The sequence below is a fragment of the Ischnura elegans genome, chromosome 7 (assembly GCF_921293095.1).
Source record: "Ischnura elegans chromosome 7, ioIscEleg1.1, whole genome shotgun sequence".
NCBI classification, from domain to species: domain Eukaryota; kingdom Metazoa; phylum Arthropoda; class Insecta; order Odonata; family Coenagrionidae; genus Ischnura; species Ischnura elegans.
The window spans coordinates 3,535,988-3,551,639 of NC_060252.1; the positions used below are offsets into that span (position 1 = coordinate 3,535,988).

The window sequence follows — 15,652 nt, forward strand, 5'->3', positions numbered from 1 at the left end:
TCCTACATCCCGCTTTCACAAAGTGCCCTTTTAGATGACCACGTTGGATGCCCTTCGGCTGCATCTTTTCAGCACTATACAGAACTTTGCACTAGAGATTTGATCTTTCTCATGAATTTTTCCATCAGCAGTCGTAAATGGTGGGCCACTCCAAATTTAGTTAGCATTATCAAGGGATAAATAAGATTCTCAGACAATAGAGAAATCTCCAGGACTTGATAGAAAAGGCATAAATTGTACCGAAACATGGGGCGGTAGAAAAGATTTTTCACCAGTTTGTTTGACTTTTGGAAAGAAGATATGTGCCTGTATTTTAACTCTTACAAACCAACACAAAAAGCTCACATTTTTATGGTTTTTCTCAAAGCAAGTTCAACATTTCCTCTGGCAAAGTGCTGAAACACCCAATTTTGCAAAACCAAGTTCATTCCATTCCATTTTCCTGTTATGGCAGCTTGCTAAACTTAGGTGCCTATAATTTATAAGTGAAAAACGGAAGCATAAACAACATCCAATTGAAATGAACTTTTATTGCGTGACTGTGATTAATGAACCTGTGAATTTCCTACTCACATGACTGCAAACACATGCAGATTCAAGCGTAGGCGTGGGAATGCAGAGAGAATGATGAAAATCGCAAACACACGCACACAATGTCACGCACAAGTGTCTGCCTCCTCAGCACAACAGGCAGCAGGCACCATAGCACAGCATCCTTGGGATGGATTGTGTTCCGCCTCTCTCAAGTGTTGTTGCTGTTATTCTTGCGCTTGCGCTTCCTTGGCTTGCTCTGCACACAGCTTGATGAGCAGCCCCCCCTTGCCTCTGCCCCCCCTGGTGAGTCACTCACATTGATCACCTCGTCATCGTCTTCGTCCGATCCTTCTGCCTGCTGCAGCCTGTCCACCACACAACACAAAAACATGATAGCTTATTCTGCACATGCGAGCTTTAGGCATTAATGCTTAAATTATTTTTTCAGCAACTAATAACTTAATTTTGCTTGCTTTACTCTTAAAACAGGTCCAATATTAAGCTAGATGGAAACTTTGTAGGTTTATTTTCAGTATGTATTTCAGATTTTGCTCACGGTTTGCACTTCCCCACAATACATGTCACATTTCCCCATTCACCCCACACTGCAGAAAAAGGGATGTTCAAGCTCAGTACAATTCTCAGTCAGGGCCGGCCCAAAGCAAAATACTTACCTGGGCAAACTGCTGTTGTGTCGCCTCCCCTAGAGTTTGGCATGGAATACCCACAAATGAACACTGTTGGGCATTAGGTCACCCCCTAGCATTCAGTAGTGGATACAGAAGAAACTCAAGGGGGGGGGGGTGCAAAAGATACCTTAATTACCTTTATGGTAAAAAAAATAATCAAATTACATGCAAAGTTTAAGAAGGTTTCAATTAAAGTGTGATTATGTAAAAATAAAGACAATGCCATCGTATGATATAAAAAGTTACAATTGTGGTTCTGCATTGTTTGGCAATGCGAGCGGCCCCACCAGTGGTGGGGGTAGAGGGGGGAGGGTGCCCCCATCTGTATCCACCACTGTTAGCATTGCCCCAGGCAGGGGCACCTATATTACCCGGCCCTGTTCCCAGTCTGTGCGTTCCCAGTGGCAGATGATCATCACACGCACGCACGCATGCATAGGCAATGCAAGTGAGGGAGGGAAAGAAGGGAGACCACAAGAACATGAAATTTGTATCTTCAAAACAATTTTATATTCCCAAAACTTCACAATTTCAAACAGCACATAGCATTTGGCATTGAATTTTCACCAGGACCAACATTTTTGCTTTGAACTTTGAAACTTTTCTATTATTATTTCAACTTTTCCAGCTGTTATTATGCTGCTTTGTAATACAGTGGAACCCGTACATAATAAAGTTATAAGGTTAAGGGGCTGGAAGTTTAATTGCTTATAACTGATCTTTGTTATATATACGAACTTTGAATTGAACTTCAAACCAAGATTACTGCAGAATTATTGTAGGAATTATTTTAGAACCTTATACAGGTAAGGACAAAAAATTCTGAAAGCATCCAGCAAAAGAGCTACCATTCAAATTGACCAATAAAATTTCCTCCCTCTCTCACAACCTAATACAGTAAAACCTCTTTACATCGCAATGGAGGGGATCAAAATTTGGGCAATTTGATGTATGGAGGTTGAATATAGAGAGGTTTTAGAGATAGGCACCATTTTTTCATATCCTTTGGAAATGAAAGGCACTGCTGTCTTCTAACCATAGTATTTATGTGTTTAAACAAACATGCATACATTTCTGAACATATATTTATCATTTAATAATAACAGAAAGCAAGTGCTATCGCATGATTTGAGAGAAAAAAATGTGAGCTCTCTTAATTCAACAGTCACTTAAAATTATTACGATAGTTGGATACCTTTTTTTTCTTATTTACTGTTAGGTATGCTCTCATATGAAAAAAATGGCCATAACTAATGGTTAACGTGAAACTTACAGCATAATAAAGGTGTATAAGAAAAAAAAGTGGGAGACATTTATCACTGAAAATGTCATTCCATGGACATAATCGTGGCTGCATATATGGTCTCTAGTTGTTTCGGTACGATTTGCGGAGGTAGTTAGGCCGTCTCGAGGGTGTCTCCTTGGTATGATAAGTGGAGGTCTTACGAGATAAAGAGGTTCACTATATAGAGGTTTGCCTATAAATTTACGTGTAAATCTGACGGGACTGTAGAGGTGGTATGAAGTATGGAGGTTTACGATGTAAAGAGGTTCACTACAAAGAGGTTTTACTGTGTCTTACCACGAGACTAACTTCATTATAAGTGGGACTCAATCCAAAATGCCTCATAGAGCGATCTTATATTAGGCAAAAAAAAAACTCTTTCAAAAGTGAACAGCTTAACAACATCTGTTAAAAGCCCGACTTCATTACAAGTGGGTTTTTTGTAGTAAATGGATTCCACTGCATTGTGATTTGAGGCATGAGCCGTGACTGCTCATGAACGTATGGTTTGGCTGAGGTTAAAAGGGAGGTACGCTACTCACTGTGTCTCCTGCTCCAGGGTCTGCAGCATCTGGAATCCCGTCTCAAGGAGTGTGGGCTGCAGCATATCACCCTCGCCACCCTCACCATATGCAGCCGGGAAGTGTATCTCAGGCACATTGTCCTCGTCCTCATCTGTCGTCTTTGCCCTGCAGCAAAATAGAGGCCGTGTAAGGCGATACACTTGCCCCTTGTTTGGGCTTTTTCAAGAACGTCATTGCTCTCACTCCCCATTGTCAAACTGACAAAGACTACCACAGTCTGGCCACCGAGAGTTGTTCAATGACAGGCAGAAGGGTTTAGTTGGGGGTGGGGAGGAAGGTTGCCAGGTAAGAAAGTGAAACGCCCACATCTCATGTAAACAAAAGAAGGGACGATGAGCGTGAAAGGCCCAAAGGAAAAACCCCTTGTGTTGGTGATTCGAAGAAAGGCCTTGTTTTGGTGGTCCAGGTTTGTTTTGGTGCTTCGAATGCATTTGACAACGTTGTATGAGTAGGCGAGGGTCTGAGATGTGTTTGGGGGAGAGTGATTGGCTGAAAACCTCTGGTGCTGGTGCCCCTCCTTTTGCGCTGTCATCGGACAACTCTCGCCAGCCGGACTGTAAGTGCTATGTTGGCTACTCGCAGTGGCAGGCGCTAGAGTGATTCAATACAGCAAATCAGGCCATGGTGTCCCGGCAACTTGGCATTCAATTTGGAATAGGTAGGAATTAACCGATCTCAATAAAATTTTGCATAACAATGTTTCAGAGGCATAACGATGATAAGTCAACAATCACAAATTTTGGTTTGACATAGCTCTCCTCTCTGCTAGCCTTTTCAAAGTGACGCACATACATATTTCTTCTCTCTTACATTCCCGCTGGCCTGTCCTGTGCAACTCATTTGGTGGGGCCTTCCCTTAACCTTCGTCCCATCCACCTATCCTTCGACGCTTGTCTTCACCAGGCAATCAAGTCTCATGATGCGGACAATAAACTTGTAATCTTCATATGTTCTTTAAAAGTCTTCTCCCCTTCCCTCTCACTCTTCCTCATCACGTGCTTGCTCGGTCATTCCATTTTATCTTCATCATTCATTGGTAGCACCGCATTAAGAACGTTTCCACTCTCGACTTCTTTGCAACTGTTAACATCCAAGCTTCGGCTCCCATTCAGAACTCACATGCTCCGTAAGTAGCAGCATCTGAAGAATTGTTTCATCACTTCTACACTGTTTTCTCAGCTGCAAGTGTGTTCTTCTTTTTTTTAGAATACTTTCTTAACCTGTGCTATTCTACTTACTTTTTTCGTGCTTCATCCATTGCTGGCTAATCTGCTTCCTAGGTAGCAAACCTATTTCACCTCTTAAAGTTTTTTTCCTAGTTTTACTGCTAGACCCTGTCTCCTCTCTTTTGCTAAATACTAATGTCTCAGTTTTCTTTTCATTGATTTTCAGTTGGCATCTGGCCATTGTCCTAACCATGTTTATTTTTTAGAGTCTCCTTCAAATCATTCTCTGTGGATATTGATTCCAGGAGCCTTCTCTGTGATTTAATTGACATTGAATTCTCAATGTAAGCATTAAAAACTACGAATACAGTGCACCTTGTCCCACACCTTGTCCTACTCTTGCTTCACAGCTCTTGTAAGTGGAATGAAACGTTGAGACAAATATTAAGCACGCAGACGTGCACCCAAAAATGGATTATAATAGTGCAAATGCTCAAAGTCTTCGTACACCCAAAAACAATTTTCCGTGAAGGAGCCCAGCACAAAAGGGTTAAGCAATACAATTCATTATAAACCAGGAGTGCTAAACTATGCCAAAGTGCATGGAAACAAAGCAGCAAAAAGGCATTTCAGTCAACCTACCGAAAAAATGATATGTACTTGGTGACTGCAGGAAGATCAACTGAAGACCACTAAAAAAACAAAAACATAACGATATTCTTGTTTTTGATGATGATGATAGTGAAAAGGATTTTTATGGTTTTGAAAGTGATTAAAGTCTAATTTCATGATAAGCAATGTTTTCCTTGAATCTGTGTTTTTTGTTGTTTCCGCTTTATAATGTATTATGTTTGATTGCTTGCCGTCCATTCATTTATTCATTATTGAAATTTACAGATCATGGTCAAAATAGCTTGCCGTTTATTAATTTTTCTTGATAAAATATGTTTGGTAATTGCATTCAATGATTGTCTATTTGGCTTTTACGAAATGTGAGAAGTAAAAGAAGCCACATTGTAAGTTATTGAGGTACGGCTCTGCTGCACGGACTATTGAAACTTTGTGTGAGGCCTTCTAAATGAGGGTGCGTGCCGTGAAATGACTTTGTTATCATTATAATTACATAATATTATTTAGCTAGTGTTTCACCCATCAAATATGTCATTTAACCATTCACAACAGCTTTTCTTGGTCCATCTTTTATTGTTTTTCTACCCGCATTACACATTTTATACATCATAGCATGTCTTCTCACTGCTTTATAATACATATTCACTTCTCACGATACATTTTTGTGCCTTGCATTGCATGGGGATTGCTAAAGTTACGGTTCCATTTACTTGTGTAAAATTATTTAATGTCACACAAGGCCTAAGCATCACAAACAGATGAATTCTGTTTCCCTTCAAAATAAAACTCTTCACTATGAATTAACAAATAATGCAGTCTACCTGTAATCAGAATCTGAAGCAGTAGCTATGTTAAGAATGTAACCTCAAGGAGACTCCAATGAGGTATTTTTTAACTTTTTCTAGGAATTAACCACATACATAATAACCTCAGCTCTAACACATAAATTCACGTTCAGGCATAAGGATTTACAATGTATACTAAAATTAATAATCAGTAACTTAGGGAAAGCAGAAGCATTGTAAAAACTCGGCATTAAAATTGTGTGTAACATGTAACACATATGCATCTGGATTTGTTTAGTGTCCAACTTAAAGAAATGACATCAAAAATCATTAATAAGATCATGAGGTTGATAATTTCATCAGAGCATGGAGAGTGTTGATTTCAAGAAAACCAATGGGACTTGTACAATTTTAGTTTTTCCTGGCATATACATACATAGTTTGATGGAAAATTCCTTGGGCTTTCCACCGGGTGTAGATTTGGGACTTGTTTTTGGCACACCTAACAACATTATGTATTCAAAAATAATATGGGAAAATTTACATTTGTATACATATGGAGAGGATGTCATTCAAATACACGATTATTGGCTGCGCATGCGCAAGAGAGGGGAATGATGTCGGAGGCAGCTCACTCACCTCGCATTTGCCTTTTCCTCCATCTGCTCAAAGAGCGATCGCCTCAGCGCCACGTACTCATCGCCCAGCAGCTGACACGTGTGCACCATCCTTGCGTGGTACATGCACACCCTTGACTGGTAGAAGGCGTGCAGCGTGCACACGCTCCCAATGCCCATCTCGTGGAAAACTCGCTCCATCACATCCTACGTGCATCACATTTTTTAAAAAATGCATGTTGTACACCCACCAATCATTGTAATTTGAAATGACAGAGCAAAAATTACTTTGATTTAGAAAACAATGTCACTTAAAATTTTTCATATTAAATATACATTACACATTAACTAGAGATGTGTGAATAGTATGCGCGAATACTCGAAAGTATTCAATATTGGAGATCTTGAATAATTATGCTTAAAGTATGATCTCGAATACTTTGAATTTCGCACCATACACTGTCGCACACACGTCATTCGTAGTTGACTAGAAATAAAGTAGAGGACTCTAGTTGTTTAATGCATGCAGCACCATTTTAGGCAAGTTGACGAACTACATCAAATTCGTGGATAAGGCCCATTTTGCATGGACGCATACAGTCTGCGTTCCGTGCTGCACGTGCGGGGATGGAGAGTGGTCACCGTTGTTCACATAGGCACAATGTCAGCTGAGTGTAGATTGCCAATGTAGAAGAACATCACTCAGCCAAGTGCAATTCAAGCTATTGCTGTTTACCAGGTTCGAAAAAAAAAACAGAAGACAAGTGCCGTCAAAGGAGGTTTTGGGTGCACCCTATTGTGGCACAAGGAACATTAAAACCCGCTTTCGTGACCATATTTACTGAACTAAGCACTGATGAATATGATTTTTTCAATTATTTTCCCAGTGTCAATTAGACTTTCCATTGCGAAAAGACGCACTGTTATCTCCAAGCTCGCTCTAATTCTCCTGGCAAATCTACTTGGTCCGCATCAGCCGTCTGCATAAACCTGTGCCTGTGGCCCGTACGCACACGGATGAGCCGTGGGGCCATGCGGATGGCTCCTCTGGGTGCGTCCACCGTCTGCACTCATAAGTAAGCTTCCATTAATGTCAGTGGGACCTTATTCGGGTGCGTAGCACGGACCGTCCATGTGAAATGGGCCTAGAGTGGTGAATAGACAGATACATATCGTTCGACATGTTGTACCGAAAATGATCGGGGGAAAACTCTAAAAAACTCCCGATTTCCCCCTCGAAACTCCTAAAAAAAATTGAAAATGAAAGAAAAAAATTGACTTTAGGGGTACCTTACCTCACGCATTCAGCTTTTGCTCCCGAACTATTCCACATCGGAAAGATCATCACAGATTCGAATACTACAAGGATGCAGGCTTTCCCTGGCGTCAGTTTTGTTTCTCTATGTCGAATGATGTCTCTGCATGGATGCGTCAAAGTAGAAAAATGATTGAAATTTTCATTAAAACAATAGTAAAAAAATGGTGGGTCTCGCTGGTGACTTCAACGACCGCACAGCACCCCTAGGCCCCTAGCGCCCACAGGCCCCTAGCTGAATGCATACCAACAATACACCAACATTCAAAAACTTATTTTCAGCATTTCTCAATCTAAACTCATTCAAGATGAACCCACAAGATAACTTGCTATTGAAAATTATGAGGCATATTCTGGAACAGAAGCAATAAATATCATTAGCTGCCTCTAACCTGAGTTTCAATGCAGACAAATCTCCACCACAGAGGGATGCTATCAAGCAATCGATTAATGTTCTGGATGTTTCTGCAGGAGCAACATTTCTTGCAAGTGGAAGAGCAGTCAAAGTTTTCCCCTTTGTAAATAGCATTATTAATTTCCTAGAAATTAAGAAATTTTTGCATAGTCATCTACAAGGTTTCGTCAATGATTTGCTGTTTTCCAGGAAAAGTTGGTATGAATTTCTGGAGAAAGAACAATTATTCACTTTTGCCACCATTCTTGATGTACGATTCAGAATTAGTGACTTCCAAGATTCAAATAAAGTTGAGAAGATAAAAAAATCAGTTGGCTTTGGAGATGACAAGTCTATCTAAACAAAGTCACGCAACAAAAACAGATACATAAGGAAAAGTGCAACCAAAAATATCTGATGTAAAGCAACAACAATCAATGTGGGGATTTTATTAAAAATAAAAAGTTTATTCTTGAAATGTATTTGATATATGTACACCTTTTTATTTATACATCCATCAAGTGAAATAGAAGAAAAAAACGTACGTTTAATATGCTTTACGCAATTCTAGTATTCGGGGTATTCGAATATTCGAATAATGATTTATACTTGAATTTGATATTCGAGTTCGAGAAATCAGCTATTCGACCCATCTCTAATATTAACCCAAATGTAGAGAATGATTTTGACTTGGTGAAATTGAATGACTTTTGGTCCCAAGCACATTGTGAACATGAATGCTTACATCTTCCAGCCTATTCCATGGTAATCCATACAACTCATCCTAACTTTGTACTGCAAATGGGAAATGAAAGAATAAAACTTTGAAAGGTTCACTTGTGTATTTAAATAGGCATGCCCCAGGTTTTGCAATGTCGTTACATCTTCAGGTGTTTGCCTGCTCTGCCGTACTGGCTTTCAAAAGTTTTATTCTTTTATTTCCAACATGGAGAGCTTTCACAGAATCAAGCCTGAAGTTATCAGTTATCACTTTGTACCAATCAATGGTCATTCACATTCCCTGCCAATTTGCTTTGGGAAGTGGCGCGAAGGCTGTGCTAAATTGATTGCTTAAGCACTGGACATTTAGGTACTTTGACACATCTTGGTCTGCTTACCTTGTTGAAGCCTTCCTATCTATCTGCCTGCCTACCCCACACCAGACCACCATTCCAAATGTGGCTCACATTAAACTAGCCACATGCATCTCTTGAGGCACCGAAGAAACATATTGGGTTCATTACATCAAACTATTCGGCATTCTTTAGGATGAAAAAATTGTTACTTAAGGGCAGTCACTGTCCAAACAAGCATTATCCTAAGTAAGTATCCTAACATTAGGTAAAATGATTGATATTATGAAGAACACCCATTGTACTAAAAATTATTTGCTTTGCTGCGTACACCCAAGATTTTGGACCTGCAATGCATTAAATGAACACATCACCAAAACCATCAAACAGGGATGAGGGCTCGTAGACGGTTTCCCAATGGTAATTGGAATGGTAGTAAAGAGTGATGGGATTTACATATTTTTCCACAGCTGATTCAAAAACAGAAAATGGAATATTGGAATACATAACTGAAAGGTCTTTCTGTTAACTCTGTCATCAATGATTAGGAGGACGATGCTTGCGTGCCACAGCTTATACGATTATGTTGGAGAAACTAAGCTGAAAGTTCACTTCTCAGCTCTTCTGAAGTACCTAATTTGCGATCAACTCACAATTTCCATTTCAAGAATTTCATGAAGAATGAACATATGCTCAAGACATCCATTAGTGCTAATAACCCTGTTCAATAGCAGCATCTTCTAGGGCTTCCAACCCTGTATGTTGTTTTTAATGACAACAGTTCCGTCTGCAGACATCTTCAGGTTAAAGTGGCGATGATCCAGGTGATTAGCCTTAAACAGGCCCATCGATTAGGTCCCAAATTTTTCTGTCTTTCTGAGCCTCTTCCATGCAGTGAGGAGCTTATACGCGTCTTCTCAGTTGAAGTTTCTTGGATGTTTCAATGGCTTATAGGGCCGTATTTTTAAACGAATCTCTTTCTCTTACTCTTCACCGGAGTGGGGAGAGTTAGAGATGTATCTCCACCTACTATTCGGAGTCAAGAACGTTCCTACAACGAAAGCAATCTCTTCCTCTTCGAAGTAGTGAGTGTTGAGTTGATCGCTGAAATTCTCATATCTACGTCACGCGTCCTTGACGTTTCGTGTGACGTTTGCTGCCCACAGTTCAATGCGCGAGGAAGCCGGATGCCACAGAAGACAAAAACAGACAGAAAGATGGAGGACCGACGTATGGTTCGGCTCACAAGGGAAGAGACGAAGTTGTTGGTTGACATCATAGTTAAGCATCAGGAGGTTTTGGAGAGCAAGAAGACGGAAGCATTATCAAATGCGAAGAAGGCGAAAGCCTGGTTGGATGTGCAGGAAGAATTTAATTCTAATGAATTTGTGCAGAAGGTAAGTAACTTTGGAAGTATGATGGTTATGAATGTATTGTGCGATTGTATGAAAGGTTTTGTTTCGATGAACGATTATTTATGAGAAGTGGTTATAGCTTCATTGCTAACTATTTAACAAAGTCAATGCTTTAAAACTATCGGGAAATTTGGGGATATACTTGCAAAGAGCAATTCTGCATGGTAGTTCGCGAGGCAGCTTGGTCAATTTCAACGGCAATCCTGCATAACTCGTATAACTCTGTTCAGAAGAAGGACTTTTTTGAACGTTACTTAAGTTCCTGGATCATTCATTGGCTTTGGGGTTTAGAATCGGTTGATAAATCTTTGAAGTTTGTTTTCCATTCTTTGCTGGAATCCTTAAGTGCATTTTGGTAGTAGATTGCAAAAAACCATTGTGATTAAGTCGCTGTCAGAGATTTTACTTGTAACGTATTTCCCTTCATTAGCAATGCAAGATGAAATATGATTCACGCCATGCAATATAAATAAATGTTACTTTCCAACGCCGAGACCAAAAGCTTCACAACAATAATTCCATGTTATGGAATGCTATTGGAATTATTGTTGTGAGCTTTTGGTATCGGCGTGGTAGCGGAAATGATTATAACTACTCCACAATGGTGGAGGAATAGTTGTAATTGTTTTTTTCATGGTAAAGTAAGTAATTTTTTAATTAACGTAGCATTATAAATTGTGGGTGTAGTGATGGATATTGATTTTTAGTTTGTCCAGTAATTTATTTTGTGTCGTAAACCTCAATGTTACCGATAATTTCTCGCCCTTATAGCGCACCGCCAAGCAATTGAGGAAGAGTTGGGATAACCTGAAGATGAGAAAGAGGAAAGAGCTGGCTAATGAAAGGCAGGAGAGGATGAGGACTGGTGGCGGACCTATGCCATCCACCAGCCGGGAAGATTTGCCACCAGAGATGGAAATAGCCATGCCGTCCATCTCCTACTCACCGCCGAATGCGGGGGATTGCGATGCATTGCCGGTCCCTAGCGTTTCCACGGTGGGTAGGGTTGGGACCTCGGAGTGTTTGCTTCCTCCCAACGTTTCTGAGATATCAGGCAAGTTGATTGAAAATAAGGATTATGTACCTATCATTAATGAAGGGAATTCCATAGTGTCACACTGAGATTAACAACAATCAAAAAAGTATCACATTTAACATCTTCCAGCCAAAAATTAGTAATGGTGAACAGTATCATGATTTTGCATGAAAGAATAACACTTCTTTAAAGAGAAATTTAACTGTATCGTACTAGCCTTTGTGTATTATGTTCTTATTTTCCTGCGACTTATGGAAGTTGTTATTGGATATCAAATATAATCAAGGTTAATTTGAGTTTCTTGATACCATTTCCAGGAATGTTATCTCATGTTTTTCATTAATCAATGGTATACTTTATGATATTTCCTCCGATTCTGACGAAAGACCGGTAGAGGAAGCATACACTCCGAGGATTCAAGGTGCAGGGACCTCTTCCAGTTCAAAAAGGGCACGATTTACCAGGGAAGCGGCCATTGAGAAGGAGATGGAAGCTAGGCTGGGGCACATGGCATCTTATAATGAAAAGGAGGATGCCATCCAGCAGGTCCGGAAGAGAGAAGCAGAGATTGCATGCGCAATCAAGGAACAGGAGCTAGCCAACGCCAAGGTTGCTGGAAATACCATCCAGATGGAGGAGGAATTTAAGAGGCGTATCTTAAGTATACAGCTTCAAACGGAGGAGGCGAAGCTGAAGCGTGTGGTACTTGTTATGATATATTACTATGCTAAAGATAAAACAAGTTTAGTAACAGCCAAATACATGAGTAGAATCTTAAATGTGAACATGAGGCAATAATCATTCCTATTGTGAGTTCATAATGCATCAGTGTTCATTTCTAAATTTTTAATACACCTCTTGATGAATAACATTTCTGCAAATAGCTAACTTACAATAAGCATAGCATTCCCTTTAATTTATAGGACATTCCATTGTTCTTTATCTTGTTGTTTGATGATGTGCTTGGAATAGTGATAAATGTAACATCTACAGCATGAAATAATATCTCTACCAGTGGTGGACTGCTTTTGGAGGGAATGCCCCCAGTTCTTCATGAACATATTTCTGTTTCCACTCATTCCATTTGCCCGTTATTGAACTTTTTTATTATCCCCCATTAAAAGATTTAATTCATTAAGGTATGAAGTACTTCCTTTAATTTGGTTTTATTTAAAATTTCACTGAAGTGTGTATTGACAGGAATTGACAATGAAGCTTAAGGTACTTTCTCATTGGTTCTTGAATAATGCATGTCATGGTCACACATCTTTTCTATTTTTTGATTTCTCTATTTTCTCTTAATAGCTTTTAATTATAGGACTGGCATGTCTTTATTTTTCAATAACTTTAAAATACTGGAAAATGAAAAGTTATTTCTTACTGGATTCATTACTTGGTTACTCATTATCCCTAATATGTGCGTTCTTTCACCTAGGTAAAGGTCTTTCTTGTTCAAATTCTCCATTATCTTGTTATCTGTAAAGTTATTTGCTTATGATTCTAATCCAATGGCTATTCAGGAAAGTACATTCATTAAAATCAGCCAATTTTAGGGATAATGAAAACAAAATATATGTATGTTAAGTTTGATGCATGTTTCAGTTTTCTGCAGAATTGGCATATTAGTTGTGGGAACTCAAACTTTCAAATGCCTAGCCAACTTTTCAGTGTATGAAGTCTTGCAGTTATGAAACCCAGTATGCTAACATTTAATCCATGCAATGCTCCCTTAAATGAATGATTGTAAATAAAAGCATGTGAATGACCATTGTATTTGCATATTGATATGAAGGTGTAATGCATGATTTAAGGGGCCAAATTGCATCTGTATTGTTGTGTGGAGTTTGTATGCATCCTATGCTTATATGCCAACTTCTTTGTAAGCTTTCAGATACACCTCTATGAATTCCTCCTCTATCTTGGCGTTGGTTTGCTCCCTGTTCCTGCTTCTCTCTCCCGGACTGCTGGATGCATCTGTGTCATTTAAGATGCCATTACTCCCGCCTGCTTCCATACCTTCTCGTGGACCATTTCCCCTGGTGATGGTGCCCTTTTTGTAACTGGAAAGAGATCCTCTGCACCTGCATGGCTATTTTCCATCCTGCTTGACTCCTGCCTTTCATTAGCCATATCCCAACTCTTCCTCATGTAATTCTGCACATCCAACCAGCAATTTTGCCTTCTTTGCATTTGATTTTGCATCGTCTTCTTGCTCTCAGAAATATGTTTTGTCTGTCAACCAACAACTTCGTCCTTCCTTTGTAATTTTTTTGTATTTATTTATTTATTTTTAAATTGTAAATAAACTTTAATTCAATTGAACATGGTTAATGTTATTTAGCTGCATTTCCCATTCCTTTAATTACTCTTTCTTTCAATCTGTTCAGGTAATTCGGTGACGTAGGTAAAAGCAAGACGTAATGTAATACAGTAAAACCCCGTATTTGCGTTATCAGAATTTACGTTTTTCCGCAAATTGCAAGTTTTTTTCTGGGTCCCGTCATATTTCCTATCTCTCCAATGTAAATAGAACCCTGTATTTACGCAATGTTTTTTTCGTTTTCCCGCCATGTGCATCACGACGTGCCGACTAAAAAAAATTTTTGCGTAGTAAAACAATTAATCGCGCATATCAGCCCTTAAAACTGTCTTTTGGCTTCCTTTCGCGCATTTTTATTTAAAAATCTAAGAGAGACGTAATGAGAACTATTTTCGGGAAGAATTTGAATGTGGCGGGACAGAACGCCACTAACGTCGGAAAGTTGAACTACGTCATCTCGTTTTCTGTCAGCGGCGAAAAGATTCACGATATGAAAGTAGGTGTATTGAGCAATCGAGCTATGTATTAAATATAATGCAAGAACTCCTTGAGGAATGTTGACAATAATCATGTAGTCGATAATTTGATACGAGAGTTTGAAAGGAAACCAGACGTGATAAATGCCGGAACTATATACTTGACCGACAACTGGGATCATTTGCGCTGACTTCATTCAAAAGTTGCGTAGCAATTATGGGTTAATTAAATACTTAAAAAAACTTATTTAAACTTGAATTATCCCATTCAAATAGCAGTGTATCGCAAACTATTGTAACTTTCAAAAATTATGAAGTCCCATGACAGTTTGTACTACGCACTGGATCGCCGAGGAGTAGGTCATGACCTGCAGATACTCGTGTGTTGCCGAGTTACCCTCAATTTTTAAAAACGGACATTTTTAATTGACGAGAAAATGAAAATTATAGAGATAGTTGATTCCCACACCGGAACCCGCATCGATTCAAACGCTGGCGACTCGAATGTTGGGACTGGCAATCCGTTCGGATTCCCAGTCTCAACATTCAATACCGTGGTGAAAAATCGCGATGCCATTGTAAAATATGCAAACCAGTGCGGACATTTATCAAAAAAGAGAATATGTGTGAAGAATTCCAGGTAAGAATAAATAGAACGAATTCTAAAAGAGTAGTTTTTAGGTGCAAGATCATCAAATGTTCCAGCAAGTGGTGTCATCTAAAGGCCTGTTTACATAGTACATTAACCCGTACAAGTTAATGTCTAAATTATGAACACGAAAATGCACCGTGTATTCACCCAACTTGTGCGTATATGCACGAACAGAAAATAGAACCTGTTCAAATTTGGTTCATGCATTCATAGTCGGATTTAGGGGCAGGGGACGTGCCCCCCCAGATGCTTAAAAAAAGAGACAAAATTTGAATACGGTTATCATAGGAGGATCTATGGGGGGGGGGGGGGCACGTGCCCTCCCAGACACTTAAAAATATGCTAGATTTTTAATACGGTCCGGTTATCATTGCGTTTGTTTTGTATAACGTGGTATCATTGTGCCCCCCCCCCCCCCCACTCCAGATCAAAATCCTGGATACGGCATTGCTTGTGCCCCCCAGAAAGAAATCCTGGATCCGCCCCTGATGGTCATCATTATGTTCGCTTTGTTTTGTGTATTACTCAAGGAGGCTCAATCATTTAATTCAATAAGAATAACTTTGATATAAAAATAAAGAGAATTTTGTAAAGTCATTGTTATATCTTGTTTTTAATCTCAATTAAGACAAGATCTTTTGCCTGTCAGGCCCTCTGTGCCCCTTCCAGAAAAAAATCCTG

General features: G+C 39.4%; 1 protein-coding gene across 1 annotated transcript in view; it reads right to left on the bottom strand.

The window, feature by feature from the left end:
• Positions 1-510: 510 nt before the first annotated feature.
• Positions 511-15,652, bottom strand: part of LOC124162181 (STAGA complex 65 subunit gamma-like) — a 33,071-nt gene continuing 17,929 nt past the window's right edge. Inside the window, exons 6-8 of the mRNA XM_046538613.1 lie at positions 6,313-6,497; positions 3,051-3,197; positions 511-899 (exon numbers count right to left, since the gene is read on the bottom strand). Of these exons, the coding sequence (XP_046394569.1) occupies positions 743-899; positions 3,051-3,197; positions 6,313-6,497 (489 nt within the window). The 3' untranslated portion in view covers positions 511-742. The remainder of the gene's footprint in view (positions 900-3,050; positions 3,198-6,312; positions 6,498-15,652) is intronic.